The sequence below is a fragment of the Crinia signifera genome, chromosome 6, assembly GCF_055691185.1.
Source record: "Crinia signifera chromosome 6, ASM5569118v1, whole genome shotgun sequence".
Classification (NCBI taxonomy): domain Eukaryota; kingdom Metazoa; phylum Chordata; class Amphibia; order Anura; family Myobatrachidae; genus Crinia; species Crinia signifera.
Window position 1 is genome coordinate 174691631 of NC_139222.1, and position 16315 is coordinate 174707945.

At 47.2% G+C, this 16315-nt stretch overlaps 1 protein-coding gene across 1 annotated transcript in view; it reads left to right on the plus strand.

The window, feature by feature from the left end:
* The first annotated feature begins 9919 nt into the window (after window positions 1-9919).
* C6H17orf58 (chromosome 6 C17orf58 homolog) overlaps window positions 9920-16315 on the plus strand; it is a 28358-nt gene continuing 21962 nt past the window's right edge. The window contains exon 1 of the mRNA XM_083148180.1: window positions 9920-10072. Coding sequence (XP_083004306.1) covers window positions 10003-10072 — 70 coding nt within the window. The 5' untranslated portion in view covers window positions 9920-10002. The remainder of the gene's footprint in view (window positions 10073-16315) is intronic.

Consider the following 16315-nt stretch of genomic DNA (forward strand, 5'->3'; position numbering starts at 1 on the left):
TTTAATACAACAACCATCCAACTGTTCACCTAGTGTGTCCTGCAAAAACAGACAAATACATTTAGGGGGGTATTCAATGTCAGGGGTACGGCCGCGCTCCTGTCCCTTTCTCGCTTTGCTCGACTTGAGCTCGGCGGTCGGGATTCAATGTCAGCTTGTGATGTCGGGCTCGTTCTGCCGAGAACCCCTGTTCAATGGTGTCGGGGAAGACAGCATTGAATAGGGCCCCGCAGCGATCTCCCCCGTTGGGAGATGGCTGCAGGAGCACGACTAACATTGAACACCCCCATAAAATAACTTTTTCATGCATCGAACCAGCCAACTGCTCTTCAACTTGGGCTGTCACAGAAGTAGACAGTCACTTCCTACTTCTGCATGTTTTAAATGAATGTTAATGTTTGTTAAAAAATTGAATGTCGATATGTGTTGTTGTTTACAGGTTGATTATCCCTTATCCAAAATGCTCGGGACCAGAAGCAATTTGGATTTCTCCGTATTTCGGAATATTTATATATTTCAATGAGGTATCTTGCATGTATGTCGTATAAACACATCAAACACATGAAATACACAAATATTTTTATTTGTGCATGAAACAAGAGTTGTGCACAATCTCAGACACTGAATTTGAATGCCAAGCAATCATTTTCTTGCATATATTTAGTGCCAGTTACATTTAATTTACCCAATAGTGCCAGTTACATATCATGTCCCCAGTAGTGCCAGCTACATATCATGTCGCCAGTAGTGCCAGTTACAGATGTCCCCAGTAGTGCCAGTTACATATCATGTCCCCAGTAGTGCCAGTTACATATCATGTCCCCAGTAGTGCCAGTAACAGATGTCCCCAGTAGTGCCAGTTACATATCATGTCCCCAGTAGTGCCAGTTACAGATGTCCCCAGTAGTGCCAGTTACATATCATGTCCCCAGTAGTGCCAGTTACAGATGTCCCCAGTAGTGCCAGTTACATATAATTTGTATAATGGATATTTGGTTAAGGGATAACACCAGGGTCTGCCTGCAATTTCAACAACACCCCAAGAAAACCGCCGGGTGCTGCCCCTTAATGCCGGCCGGCTGTCACTCATTAAGCGTACGGCCAGAGATGAAAGCCGTCGGTGGCTTTGCGCACTACAAAGCACGTGCATGCGCATCATTCAATAACCATCAGAGCTGCGAATCGCAGCCCTGCCAGTGGGTGTTATGATATCCGGGAGTCCTCGCCAACCCTAACTCCGTTGTCATCGAATGGGATTGATGGCTGCGTGCTAGTGCTAGGCTTCGCCTATAATAGCCGCGTTCGACAGAGCCCGTTAGTCAGGCTCCGCCCCCGATGCCACCAGGTCTTGAGAGTTGACAACGCTGCCACCAATGTCAAGGATGAACAAGGGGATGACTAACTACCCCAAGAAGGCGAGGTCACCCTTGCTCTGTAGCAAACTGGGTAAACGTAACAATACGTAGAGATGTAACACAAACCTATACCAAACAGGTGTAACAATACACAGAGGTGTTTCATAAGAATCAAGATACGAGTAAGGGCAGTCTGGGGATAAACCCCACTTATCTGTGCTCCGAGGAGACAACGGCAGCGGGAACCAGGGTACAGACAGCTGGACAACGCACGGACACCAGGAGACAGAACGGAGGACACGGCTGGGAATGAACGACAGGACACAGGACGACTGGGCACAGGAACCAGGAGCAGTGAGTAAGCGGGAACCAGGAACACTTGAGACCCTGAGGTGCAAAAGCTATAACCGGCGTCTGTCCTGGGCAGACGCCGGCTCTTTATTCAAAATCCCCGCTGACGTGCGCCGCACTGCCGGGCGCATGACCTCAGCGCGCCGGCACGCCGACGGAGACGCTCGGGGACGTTGCCCAGCAACGCCCCGATGCCTGCTGACGATGCCGTGGGGACGGAAGCCAGGGGCGTTGCTGCGCGACGCCGCTAACGTCTCCCCCGGCACTCGTCTACACTGTCTGTCCCGGCGGGTCCGGGACAGAAGTGTAACAGTACCCCCCCCCTTGAGGAGGGGTCACCGAACCCTTAGAACCCGGTTTCCAGGGAAATTTTCTAAAAAACTCCGCTCTTAGCCGGGGCGCATGCAAAAACTTTTCTGGGACCCAAGATCTTTCCTCATCTCCAAACCCCTTCCAGTGGACAAGAAACTTGAGCTGACCCCTGACTACCTTGGAATCCAAGATATGTTCCACCACATACTCCTTATGCCCTCGAACCAAGACAGGTCTTTGAGTACGTGTAGAGCTGGATGGAAGGGTTCCGATGACAGGTTTGAGCAGGGAACAATGAAAGACATTATTGATGCGCAGAGACCTGGGAAGCTGAAGTCTGAATGCCACAGGGTTAATTTGTCCGATAATCGGAAATGAACCGATAAACCTGGGACCCAACTTGGGACATTGCTGTCGAAGTCTAATATGGCGTGTGGATAACCATACTCTCTGACCCACTTTAAAGAGACACGGTCTTCTGTGCCTATCAAAGAAAATCTTAGACCGGGCTGAGGATTGTCTAAGGGCTATGTGTACATTCTTCCAGGCTTTCCTAAAAAACGAGACAGTGGAAGAGGATCTTGACGGATCAACCGGGGGCATGAATGAACTACATTTGGGGTGCAAACCTGAGTTGCAGAAAAAAGGAGAGCTCTTGATGGCTGAATGATAAGAGTTATTGTATGCGAACTCTGCTAATGGAATAAGCTCAGCCCAATTGTCCTGGCACTTTGAAACGAAACAACGGAGGTATTGTTCCAAAGCCTGGTTGACCCTCTCGGTCTGTCCATTCGACTGCGGGTGATAGCCAGAGGAGAGACTGACCTGAATCCCTAAGGCAGCACAAAACTGTCTCCAAAACCTGGCCACGAACTGGGAACCTCTATCCGAGACAATATCGACCGGGAGTCCGTGAAGCCTAAAGATGTTGGTGATGAATAAATTTGCTAGGATTTTTGCAGTAGGAAGCCCATGTAATGGAGTAAAGTGAGCCATTTTGGAAAATCTATCCACAGTAACCCAGATGGTGGTGAACTTGCTAGACGGAGGCAGGTCAACTATAAAGTCCATAGAAATATGGGACCATGGTTTCTTGGGAATGGACAAGGGGAACAGCGGCCCAATAGGAGACTGTCGAGACGATTTGTGTCGCGCACAGACCAGACATGAGGCCACAAATTTGTCGACATCTTGCCTCATAGAGGGCCACCAAACAGTCCTGGCTAACTGTTCAAAAGTTTTGGCAATACCTGGATGCCCGGAGCTTTTTGCCGAGTGAAAGTCCCTGAGAACCGCCTGCCGTAATTTCTGGGGAATAAATAAACGGTCCTGTGGGGTCTGTTGAGGAGCCGACGCTTGGGCAGCAATGACTAAGGTGGCTAAATCTTGGGTCAGGCCCGCCATGATTACTGAGCAAGGGACAATGGGAGATGCTTTCACCTCAGACCCCTGGACAGTCTGAAAACTGCGGGAGAGGGCATCCGCCTTCACGTTCTTAGATCCCGGCCTAAAGGTGATAATAAACCGGAATCTGGTGAAGAATAGTGCCCACCGAGCCTGTCGTGGGTTGAGGCGTTTGGCGGACTCAATATAAGAGAGATTCTTGTGATCGGTGATCACGGTGATGGTATGCTGAGCTCCCTCAAGCCAGTGACGCCACTCCTCAAACGCCCATTTGATGGCCAACAACTCACGATTGCCTACATCATAATTTCTCTCGGCTGGAGAGAATTTGCGGGAGAAGTAAGCACATGGATGAATCTTTAGATCCAGTGGCCCCTTCTGAGACAGGACTGCTCCAGCACCCACATCAGAGGCGTCGACTTCGATTAAAAAGGGAAGCCTGGGATCTGGGTGGTGCAGAATTGGAGCTGAGCAAAACGCTTTTTTTAATTTTATGAAAGAATCCATCGCCCGTTGAGACCATTGTCCTGGGTCAGCCCCTTTCCGAGTCAAGTCCACTATGGGTGCCACGATGTCCGAAAAGGAGCGGATAAATTTGCGATAGTAGTTAGAAAAACCAAGAAATCGCTGAATGGCCTTGAGCGTGGTTGGGCGAGCCCAGGATTGAATGGCCTGAACCTTCGATGGATCCATGGAGAAACCTTGAGGGGAAATAATGTACCCTAAAAAAGTCACTTGTGACACTTCGAATTCACATTTTTCCAACTTGGCATATAGATGATTCTCCCGTAGCTTCTGCAACACCAGGCGGACGTGTTGCCGATGTTCGGGAAGAGATTTGGAAAAAATGAGAATGTCGTCCAAGTAAACTACGGCAAAACCCCCTAAAAACGGTCGAAGGACTTCATTGATAAAGTCTTGGAAGACTGCCGGGGCGTTAGCTAGACCAAAAGGCATCACAAGATACTCAAAATGCCCGAGTGGGTATTAAACGCGGTCTTCCATTCATCACCACTTTTAATTCTGATTAAGTTGTAGGCCCCCCTGAGGTCTATTTTGGAAAAAATCACTGCCTCCCGAATCTGGTCAAATAATACGGAGATGAGGGGTAATGGGTAGGAATTTTTTACCGTAATTTTGTTAAGGGCTCTGTAATCAATACAGGGCCGTAAAGACCCATCTTTCTTCTCAACAAAGAAAAACCCCGCCCCCACCGGTGATTTAGAGGGCCGAATGAACCCCTTTTCAAGGCTTTCTTTAATGTAGAGGTCCACGGCTTGGGACTCAGGTGCGGATAACGCATATAAACGACCCTTAGGAAGTCTGGCATTAGACACTAAATCAATTGCACAATCAAAGGGGCGATGAGGAGGCAAGGTGTTGGCTTCCTTTTTAGAAAAAACATCTGAAAAATCACGGTACTGAGAAGGGAGAGCTTGAAAATCGGGGTGCATCACACGGAGAGGGAGAGTGAGACAAACATCCGAACAGGACCCTCCCCACCGAGTGATCTCACCAGTTTCCCAATTAAATTCAGGGTTGTGTTTTTTCAACCAGGGCAGCCCCAGGACTATAGGAGTGAGAGGACAGTGAAAAATAAGAAAGGTGATATCTTCGGAGTGAAGAGCCCCCACCGACAGCCGAAGGGAGGGAGTCCTAAAAGATATACCGCCTTTAGACAGTGGACGGCCATCCAACCCACAAACAGAAACGGGATTTTCCAAGGGTATGGGCATAAGGCCCAATTGTTGCACCAGGCCTTCATCTATAAAGTTACCGGCCGCCCCACAATCCACAAAGGCAGATCCGTTCCAAGAACGGTCGGTAACAGAGACTGATACCTGAATTAATACAGAATCTGAGGGAGAAAAGCTCGACAGGCCCAAGTGAACCCCCCAAGTATCACTTAGGCCCTGTCTTTTCCCGCCTTCAGCGGACAAGCAACAGCAAGATGACCGGGACCCCCACAATACAAACAGAGGCCCTTGAGACGTCGGCGGTTTTTTTCGGATGAAGATAGTCGAGTGGCCCCCAACTGCATAGGCTCGTCTCCGGGTACCTCGGTAGACTCGTCTACAGATGAGGAAGGCAACACTCCAGACCGTCTCTCTCTCTGCCGCTCCCGAAATCTCCTATCCACCTTAATGGCTAACTGCATGATCCCATCAATGTCTTTGGGAGTGGGGTACTGTACTAATGCATCCTTAAGGGATTCGGATAACCCAATCCGAAACTGACTACGAAGCGCTGGGTCGTTCCAGCCAGAATCAATAGCCCAACGTCTGAACTTAGTACAGTATGCCTCAGCTGTGTCCTGCCCCTGACGCAGGGCCCTAAGATTTGACTCGGCCGAGGCCGCCCGGTCTGGGTCATCATATAATAACCCCATTGCTGAGAAGAATGCATCCACTGAAGAGAGAGCCTCAGCACCATCTGGAAGGCCGAAGGCCCAAGACTGAGGATCTCCCTGCAGGAGTGATATAACCATTCCAACCCGTTGAGCCTCAGAACCAGAAGATCCTGGGCGCAATTTGAAATAAAGCCTGCATGACTGTTTAAAATTAAAAAACAAAGACCGGTCACCAGAAAAACGGTCAGGGAGATTTAACCTGGGCTCCAGACTCCCACCGGAGGAGGAGCTAGACTGAGACCGTTGCTCGTGTGAGTTTACCCGTAGGGTGAGCTCTTGCAATTTCTGCGTCAGTGTGTGCATCTGTCCTGCAAGAGAGTGGGCAGCAGCCTGCTGTGACGGATCCATGATTGGGTTTCCCCACGACTACCGAACCTCTGAGCTGTAGGGGCAACAACAGTCTCAGAGTATGGTCTGGCCGGTTATAATGTTATGATATCCGGGAGTCCTCGCCAACCCTAACTCCGTTGTCATCGAATGGGATTGATGGCTGCGTGCTAGTGCTAGGCTTCGCCTATAATAGCCGCGTTCGACAGAGCCCGTTAGTCAGGCTCCGCCCCCGATGCCACCAGGTCTTGAGAGTTGACAACGCTGCCACCAATGTCAAGGATGAACAAGGGGATGACTAACTACCCCAAGAAGGCGAGGTCACCCTTGCTCTGTAGCAAACTGGGTAAACGTAACAATACGTAGAGATGTAACACAAACCTATACCAAACAGGTGTAACAATACACAGAGGTGTTTCATAAGAATCAAGATACGAGTAAGGGCAGTCTGGGGATAAACCCCACTTATCTGTGCTCCGAGGAGACAACGGCAGCGGGAACCAGGGTACAGACAGCTGGACAACGCACGGACACCAGGAGGACAGGAGACAGAACGGAGGACACGGCTGGGAATGAACGACAGGACACAGGACGACTGGGCACAGGAACCAGGAGCAGTGAGTAAGCGGGAACCAGGAACACTTGAGACCCTGAGGTGCAAAAGCTATAACCGGCGTCTGTCCTGGGCAGACGCCGGCTCTTTATTCAAAATCCCAGCTGACGTGCGCCGCACTGCCGGGCGCATGACCTCAGCGCGCCGGCACGCCGACGGAGACGCTCGGGGACGTTGCCCAGCAACGCCCCGATGCCTGCTGACGATGCCGTGGGGACGGAAGCCAGGGGCGTTGCTGCGCGACGCCGCTAACGTCTCCCCCGGCACTCGTCTACACTGTCTGTCCCGGCGGGTCCGGGACAGAAGTGTAACAGTGGGTCTGAATCAGGCCCTATATGTAGGCTTACCATAATATCCCATTGCACACATAAATTAAACAAGTTTTATGGCTGATTGAAAAAAGGGGAAATGGAGCCTTAACGTCAGCCAGCCACAGAACCTGTGTAATTCATTTGTGTCTAACTACTGTATATTGGTGCACAGGAGTAGGGCAAGTACTGTATGCACACACCACAGGGTGACATAGGACAGGAGTCAGGTACTATAGCAATGTCACACACACGAACCTGTAGAGCACAGGGATCCCAGCTTTCCTCCTCCCTATCTGGGCATTATTAAACTATGAGTTTAAATCTAAAATACATAATTTGTTAAATTTAATATACACAATCCATACCTCCCAACATGACCTATTCTAGGACGGACATAATGCTCTCTAAGGACTATCCTCTTAAGTTATGATTGAAACACCCTTTTTAATCAATTAAATAGTTCAGTACAGGTGATTTAAACCATATATATAACGAGTTAAGTCCAGGGAGAGAGTATTTGTCAATCTTGGAATGGGTCATGTTGGAAGATATGCACAATATAAATTAAATTCCCCCACCTTCCTCTTGGCATCCTCAAGGCTGGGATAGGGACACAGTGTGAACACAAGAGAGGGTCCGGTACAATATGAGCACACATGGTGACAGAGGAGGGGGGTCGGGTACTATATAGGTGCACAGGGAAACAAAAGAGAGGGGGGCAGGTTGTATATGGGTACATGGTGTTATCTATCTACCTTACCTTATCACACACACACACACACACACACACACACACACAGACAAACAAACAAACAAACAAACAGAAAGATTAATAGATGTAGGCAACAAAATGTGGAGCAGAAAGACAGCTCGTCCTACATACAAAGCAGGACTTGATTGCCAAATAGCAGGTAGAAAGACAACCTGGCATTGGCATCAGCAGCACCCCAGAGCTCACAAGGGGAGAGCTGTAGCAGGCTCTGTAGCGCATCTCTGTGAGGACAATCAAGGAACACTATCCTCAGAACTAATTGGGGTGACCATTTTCTGATGTATTTCGGCATGTGGGAGTAAATTGTCTGGTTGAAATATCTTTCTAGTGTATGGCCAACAATAGTGAACACCTGTCCCTATTTTCTAGTGATAGCTTTTATAGACTAATAATAAGGGAACAGTACAATAATTGTTGTATTGTGAAATAGATGCAATTCTCATTGTGGAGTTGATTAAATTATATGCAGATTGGGTACTTCTGTAGTTTCACGGAGCCAGCATGGCGCCGTGCTACTTCCGGGTTCTACGCTCGCCACGAAATATGTCAAAAAAAGTAACTTAACTCCATGCCAACATGGATAGTTCATACCCCCACTATCCATGTTGGCATGGAGTTGATTTTAAATAGCGTAGCGAGCCACCGAGCCATACTGGCGCCGTGAAACTACAGAAGTACCGCAGATTGTGCCCTGATGCAGGACATGCTGCTATGCTCATCATGTTTGACTGCAAGGGATGGAAATGCATGTAGGGAAAATACTGCATGATACTTATACACACAGGGGGTGGGGCGTATGCAAATGAGGGTGCGGCTTATGCTAATTAGCCGTGACCTAATTTTCATACGAGAATAGACGCTGTGCGCATGCGCACAGCGTCTATTCTATTAGACTGGGGGGTCTCCCAACTGCCACCCCCCGCAGCGGGACAATGCCTGCCGCGGGTGGGACAGCGGGACAGGACCCGAAAATCGGGACTGTCCCGCTGTAATCGTGACAGTTAGGAGGTATGGAATAAGGCCCACAGTTCTGCTGTATTTTGATTCTATATTTGCTCTTTAGATGACATTTTTCTGTCTAGATCGCTTAGAAATGAAGAACAAATTGCTCTGTGTGTACACCCCATAGTGATAGCGATGCATAGTCCTGTATGTCACTGTCGCCGGCTCAGATCTTGTGTGCATGCAGTCAAAAACTAGTTAGATTGCTTAGCAAGTGAGTTGAAATCACTACGCGTGTACAGAATGAGTGATAGTGATCTACTATTTAAAGTTTTTTTTTTGCTCAGCACAGGCCTCAACGTGTGTATGGGCGATCTAGAGTCTGGTTAGTTCAAGGGACATCGCCTAATCTAAATCGCTTGGCACAAATCTCAACGTTTGTATGCCCCTTTACATACCTCCCAACTTTCGCAGATCAGCAGGCGGGACGCTGCTGCTGCGCGCCGGAGGCGCGCTAAAATTTTCGGGGGCATGGCCTATACTCACAGCTCTCCCGTGAGGCCACGCACCCATTTTGCCGCTATGGGGGCATGACCCAGAGGCTCTGTGAGCCTCCAGCCATGCCCCCAGCCCCCCTTAGCAGCTGACAGGGGGGACTCCCAACAGCCCCCCCACACCGCGGGACACTGCCGCCCGCGGGTGGGACAGCGGGACAGGCACTGACAATCGGGACTGTTGGGAGGTATGCCTTTACACCTAGTAGCTAGATTTGCTCTTAACTGTAAATAATCTCCTGTCTTTTGTTCTCGGAGACATCATTTAATATTTACTGAACAGGAATATAAAAAAACTTAGAAATTAACATTATGGCCAGCTTCATTTAACTAAAAATAATAACAGAATCTTTTTATAGAAAGTTCAAAAACACAGTAAAGGAAGTGAGGCAGAATGATGAGATGGTCACATTAATAATCCAGATAAATCTTTCAGAGGAAGGAGTACAATTGCAGGGAGGCTTGGTTGGTGAGGGGGAGCCGGGTGGGTGGTTTTGTGGGTCATTAATAGAGGTTAACAAGAATTGGTGCACTTGCTACCTCCCCTCTCTTCTCCATTCATGAGTCCCCCTTAGATGCCCCTCATTAGCATGAGGCTGGGAAGGACAGAAGACAGACTCTCTCACAGCTCTCCAGCTCATCTCTACTAGAATGATATCAGGGGCTGTGTGCACCCTCGTTCTCTCCATCGCTGTTGCCAGAATCACTGCTGCAAAAAAAGGTGAGTGTCGACTGTTTACAGAACTATTGTTTTTTTTTACTTTTATTCCATAACTTTCCACAACATTTAAGGAGCACATCTATGTATGCAACCAGAGTGAGGGTGTAGGAGAGGCTTGTGGGACAGGTGTTGTGGAAATAATAGTGCCATCCAGTAATCTACGCCAGTGATTATAGCTCCAGTCCTCAAGTACCATCAACATGCCATGTTTTCGGCATCTCTTTAATCTTGCACAGGTGAGTTGATCTATCTTGCTGGGTCAGTAATTGCCCCACCTGTTTCCTCAGACAGAAATCCAGAAAACATAAGCTGCTGCAGTCATTTGAGAACCACAGCGTCATTGCCTAAAGTAGAAGCAGGCAGTCTGTGGCTTGCCATTATTTGAGGAACTACAAGTACCACAATGCAGTGCCTATCTATAAAATAAACAAATAGCTGCAGATTAACCAAAATTATTTTCTAACATATTTTTTTTGCAAAAAATCTGCCTATGTTTTAGCATGGTAATTAATCAATTTTTTCATGTATCTATACATATCATGGTAAATTGGGTGATATTCTGGAAGATAGAATGCTATTGGTGAATAAGAAGTAGATTATCAGCAGAATCTAATTCAGAGAATACAATAACATTCCTTCCATTACAGGTCAAAAGTAAGGGGGCACCCAGTTTATTAGTTGTAATATGTATTCAGGTCTAGTGTTACAGGAAGGTTTTTCTGTTCTCTCTGCCTCTGTGAGTTGTAGTCTATGAAAGCTGTGTACCCAAAAGTTGTAATAATAAATACAATTCAAAAATTCAAATGTTATTGAGTGTCCTAGTTTATTGGGATAGTATAGCCAGCGTAATTATACACAGGAGCAGATTAACCGAAAACAGGACTGTATCCTCTGTATGGCACGGTAGCCTCTAGCATTGTGCCAAAGTCTACTGCACATGTGGAGGTCTCCAGAAACATGGTGCCCACCATGTACCAGTGTTTACTCAATACTGTGCATGTGCAGTGCCAATTTTCCCTGTTATTATTACTGCGGTTGACAGCATTGACAGGTAAATAAGTTAACATGGGTGCTGTGTGATCTCCCAAAAGCAAACAGTGTACTCTTAAGGTGCGTACACACGGGGGGAGATATATTGCTTGCAATATATTGCTGAGCAATATATTGCTCAGTGTCTCCTTTTCAACAAGCGACCAGAGATGGTCGCTGTTGAAAAGGAACCTCTGCTGGGGGTGCCGCAGAGGTAATTAGCTGGTCGCAGGGGCAAGCTCCTGCGACCAGCGATTACAATGGGGCAGAAAACGGGAGCGCGCACCCGGCAATTTATCGCCGGGGCACACTCCCAATCACTGGCAATATGGTCGCCTGCGACCATATTCCCAGCGATTACAGCCCATATCTCCCCCGTGTGTACACAGCAATAGGTATACCAATGATTATAAATGGAAAAATCAAGTCCTACTGTCTATTGCTATTAGGGGATGCAGTTTAAATCCCGGCATTCAGAATCCCGACCGCCGAAATCCCGACACTTTCTCCCTCCGTGGGTGTCCACGACGCCCCTGGAGGGAGAATAAATTAGCGTGCCGAGCATAGCGAGACCCCGGGCCCGCTGCGTGGCGAGCACAGCGAGCCCGCAAGGGGGGGGGGGGGGGGGCGATCCACGTCCCCCCCCTTGAATCCGCTATTAGGAGTCAATGAGGATAGAACTTTTATGCAGGTCACAGATGGATCTATGTATATCAACAGTCAGTAGGTCGACATGGTTTAAAGGTCAGCATGACTATAGTCGACACATTGGGGGGGGGTACATTTTTTGTATGCCTTCATACTTTACCACACAGGTCCTCCTGTTTCACCTATGGATCTTTTCAAATGTGTCAGTGAGTAATGAATACACTTTTGCACCTGCCAGGTGACCTGGAAAACATGAACTGTGTGTGTTTGAGAACCACTGCTTTACCATCTACATGGATGATTGGACCCGAAGCATAGTGATGGGATGCAGTACACTACTGGGGAACCACATGCTCCGGTGTCAACAATCACACCCCAAAAAAAATGTGAAAAACTCATGTTGACCTTTGCTAGTGTCAACCTTTTTCCAAAGTTGACCTTGTGGAGTCAACCTAGACATTTTTGACCTGCTATTTCATGGCCACGCCCCCAAATGATGCATGTGTTCACTCTGGTACATGTTGTATATTCAAATTTCACCAATGGGTGATACATGAGGTCTCCACAAACATTAGCCTTGAGACCTGCAATATATCTAGGTATGCCCCAGGACCTGCTCATTATAATGTGGTATAAAATGAACTGAAGGGCATTATAATGTTACATAATATGAATGCGCAGGGGAAGGATTCAACTAGAATCACCCCCAATGTGTACTGGCAGCCCTACACTGTGGCTTAATGTGAACTAGAGCATAAACTAGGGCTGGGGTAGCCAACTCCAGTCCTCGAGAGCTAGTTGATCCGGATCTCCTCACAGAATCACAAGTGAAGTACCGTATATACTCGAGTATAAGCCGACCCGAATATAAGCCGAGGCCCCTAATTTTGCCCCAAAATTCTGGGAAAACTTATTGACTCGAGTATAAGCCAGGGGTGGGAAACACAGCGGTTACTGGTAAATTACAAAATTAAACATACAAACAGCGAAGAACTCACAATGTATACAAACAATACTGACCAAAAACACACAAATGGTATACACACAGTTGACACAGACATACATACACTTGCACAGTATACATACACATGCACAGTATACATACACACACATGCACAGTATACATACACACACAGACATGCACAGTATACATACACGCACAAACATGCACAATATACATTACATACACACACAGACATGCACAGTACACATAGTGTGTAAAAAAACAGCATAAAGGTAATTTATTACAGCACATACCCAGAGCCCCCTCACTGCCGCCCCCCCCCCACACACACACACCCACACACACCAGAATTTATTTAACATTTAATGTTGGTACCTTTATTCACAGTACCGGTACTTTAATACTTTAAGACGCAGGACGGAGCAGAGGGAGCAGAGCACCAGGCAGGAAGTGTCAACCTCGGACACTCCTGCGTGTGTCCGGCCCCTGCTCTGTCCTGCTGCAGCGCGGCGCCGGCGGGAGAACGGGCGGGCAAGGTAGGGAAGCCGGCGGGTGAGCTGGGAGAGCGGGCGGATAAGGCAGGGGAGCCGGCAGCAGCAGTGCACAGCTCCGGCGCTTTGTGATATGTCTGCGCCCGGAGCTAGTGTTCTGCCGGCTCCGCCGCTGCTAAAGATGTGTATTTTCCACTTGACTCGAGTATAAGCCGAGGAGGGGGTTTTCTGCCCAAAAAATTGGGCAGAAAAACTCGGCTTATACTCGAGTATATACGGTAATTAGCTCCACCTGTGGATCTTTTAAAATGTGTTAGTCAGTAACGAGTGCACCTGTGCAGCAGCTAGGTTGTCTGGAAAATGTACACTGTTGGTAGCTCTCGAGGACTGGAGTTGGCTACCACGGAACTAGGGCTCTAGTATGGGACAGAAAACTAACAACAGCTGCTCTCTCTCTCTGGAAGCACTGGGACATGAGACCATTAAAAAAAATGTTGCTACGGCACCTGCAAAGTTCTGGCTATGCCACTGTGTTTATTATTTGTCAGCTACATCATTATATATCTAGGATATTGTCTAGATCAACAGTCAGTAGGTCTAAAACATATGGTTGACATGCATTTACCCGTCATTTTCAAAAGGTCGACATGAGAAATAGGTCAACATGGCTATAGTCAGTGCTATTTTTCAGCAGGAACCAGCAGGAACTCAGTTCCTGAACCTCTAATTAAATATGACATCATCAGGAACTGAAAATTTACTTTTCATAAGATAAGTTTTATTTTAAAGTCACCTGTGAGTGCCTTTGTTTCAAAATACAATATATACATCTATCTCACCCTCCCTCTCTCTATTATATATGTTTTTATTTTATTTAACTGATCCACCCCCAGACCTGGAGTTCCTGAACCTTATTTTCCAGAAAAATAGTACTGGCTTTAGTCGACATATGAAAGTTAACATATTGCGCACAGGGTCTTTTCAGGGTGTCAGAGGGGACAAGAGGCATGGCCAGCAGCTCGCACAGGAGTCCTGACCACAGCTCTCCGGGAGTTGGGAGGATTGCTGTACCTCCTGCTACATTTGTTATACCCCTTTCAGACAGAAAAAAAGACCTGGGAATTTCCCTGGTCCAGGAGGGTAGACCCGGGTTTTTTTTTCTGTCTGAAAGGCTCTGTATTCCAAAAACCCGGGTCGCTGGCTGTCTGAAAGGAAACGACCCGGGTTTTTGGGATTATTACACATTGTTAGGCACTGATTGGCTCTCCTGGTGGGGTGCTGGCTGATTGGCTGGGAGGGCATGGCAATGGGGCTGGCCTCTGAGGTCATTAGGGAGCTGAAGAAAGGATAGCATGGCCCACTGGTAGAAGCAAGAGGTGAGAGCTGCTGGCAGTGAGAGGGGAGGAGGATATTCGGCAAACAATGCCACAGTGTACTCAAACATTGCAAATATACTGACAGCCATGTGAGGTAACATGTACCTTCCAGTATATAAAAACAATAAAACTTGTTTACAACATATCCTTGTGTCATGCCATGGTTAATGCAATGCAGTGAGCAGTCACCACCCACTTTTGATGACCTCAGCTCTGTGTGCCTTTAAAACTGTCCTATTCTTATGACACACAGAGTTTTGCTGGAAAAATCTGGCTTCTGTGTGAAAGGGGTCGACACGGGAAATACCCGGGTTTTTGCTCTTGTGTGAAAGGGGGTCAGCACCTTGCTGCCTAGTTCTACTCGGGTTTTTGTATCTGGGAAATACCTGGGTTTTGGGGATTTTTCTGTCTGAAAGGGGTATAACTTTGTGCCCCAATGTGCCATGGGTTACCATGTGCCCTCTGTTACAGAGGTTACCCTGTGTCAACCCATTCAAATCAGTCTGGACAAACCAAGCTGATGGTCATGATAGTTCCTCCGAGGCAGCGTCTATGGATGCTGCACTGGGATTGTAAATGAAAAGAAGGAGGTATCTATTTCATATCGACACCTCTTGCAGCATTTGCATTTTGGTGGATGGAATTGCAAAGTCTCCTGCATGCTTCTCTGCAGGATGCCCATCTCTGTTCACTGTGAGATGCAGTGTGAGATTTTTCTGTTATCCTTTTGGTAACATTTGTTCTTTGTATGGATATTATGTCTATTCCAAGCACGTTTAAATTGCTCTATCTTCTTAGCTCCTACCAACTCTGATGGGAGGATATTCCACTTATCCGCTATCCTTTCTGTGAAGTAATTTAACATTTCCTTAAACCTACCTCCCCCAGGTTTAAGCACATCATTCTGTTCATATTTGTCACTCCTTTTAGAGCAGGCATTCCCAACCACGGTCCTCCAGGCACAACAGTGCAGGTTTTAGTGATATCCAGGCATCAGCACAGATGGTTTAATCAAAATCCCTCAGAAACTAATTAAGTCTCCTGTACTCAAGCCTGGATATCTACAAAACCTGCACTGTTGGTGTGCCTTGAGGACCGTGGTTGGGAATGCCTGTTTTAGAGGCTTTCCCTCCTGTATCTGGTTAAAACCATTTTATATATTTCTAAAATGTCCCTCTTTCCCTTTTCTGCTATACACTATACCTGTCTTTCCTGGTACGTTTTATTATGTAGACCATGCACCATTTTAGTTGTCCTTCTTTGTAAAATTTCTAATACATTTTTTTTTTTACTGAACTGGACACAGTATTCTAGACATGGTCATACTAATGACCTGATTCTTCTTCCTATGCAACCAATAACCTGACTCCCCTTCCTCACTGCTTTGCTACATAATTGCTTCCCTGCCTTCAAGCCCCCTGAAATAGTGACACCTAGATCCCTTTTCTCCTCTGTAGCTTTCATTTTAGTACTCGTAGATTATGATTCATTTGCTTTGGTCCCAAAAGAGTGTCTACCCTTTTAGAAAAAAAAATGTATTCTGCAAAAAGTGAAACCTTCCTTTCACTACAGCAGCAGGATTAATTAGATCCAGTCCAGGGTTTTCCAAAGATGTGATGTGAATCATTGTTTGGCTAATTAACAACACTTGTGGTTTGCTGTTAAATATCTGTTCAGGGCAGAGATTCATTGTTTCCAGTGCCAGTAAGTGGTTGGGTAATAGGCTTGGGGTGTG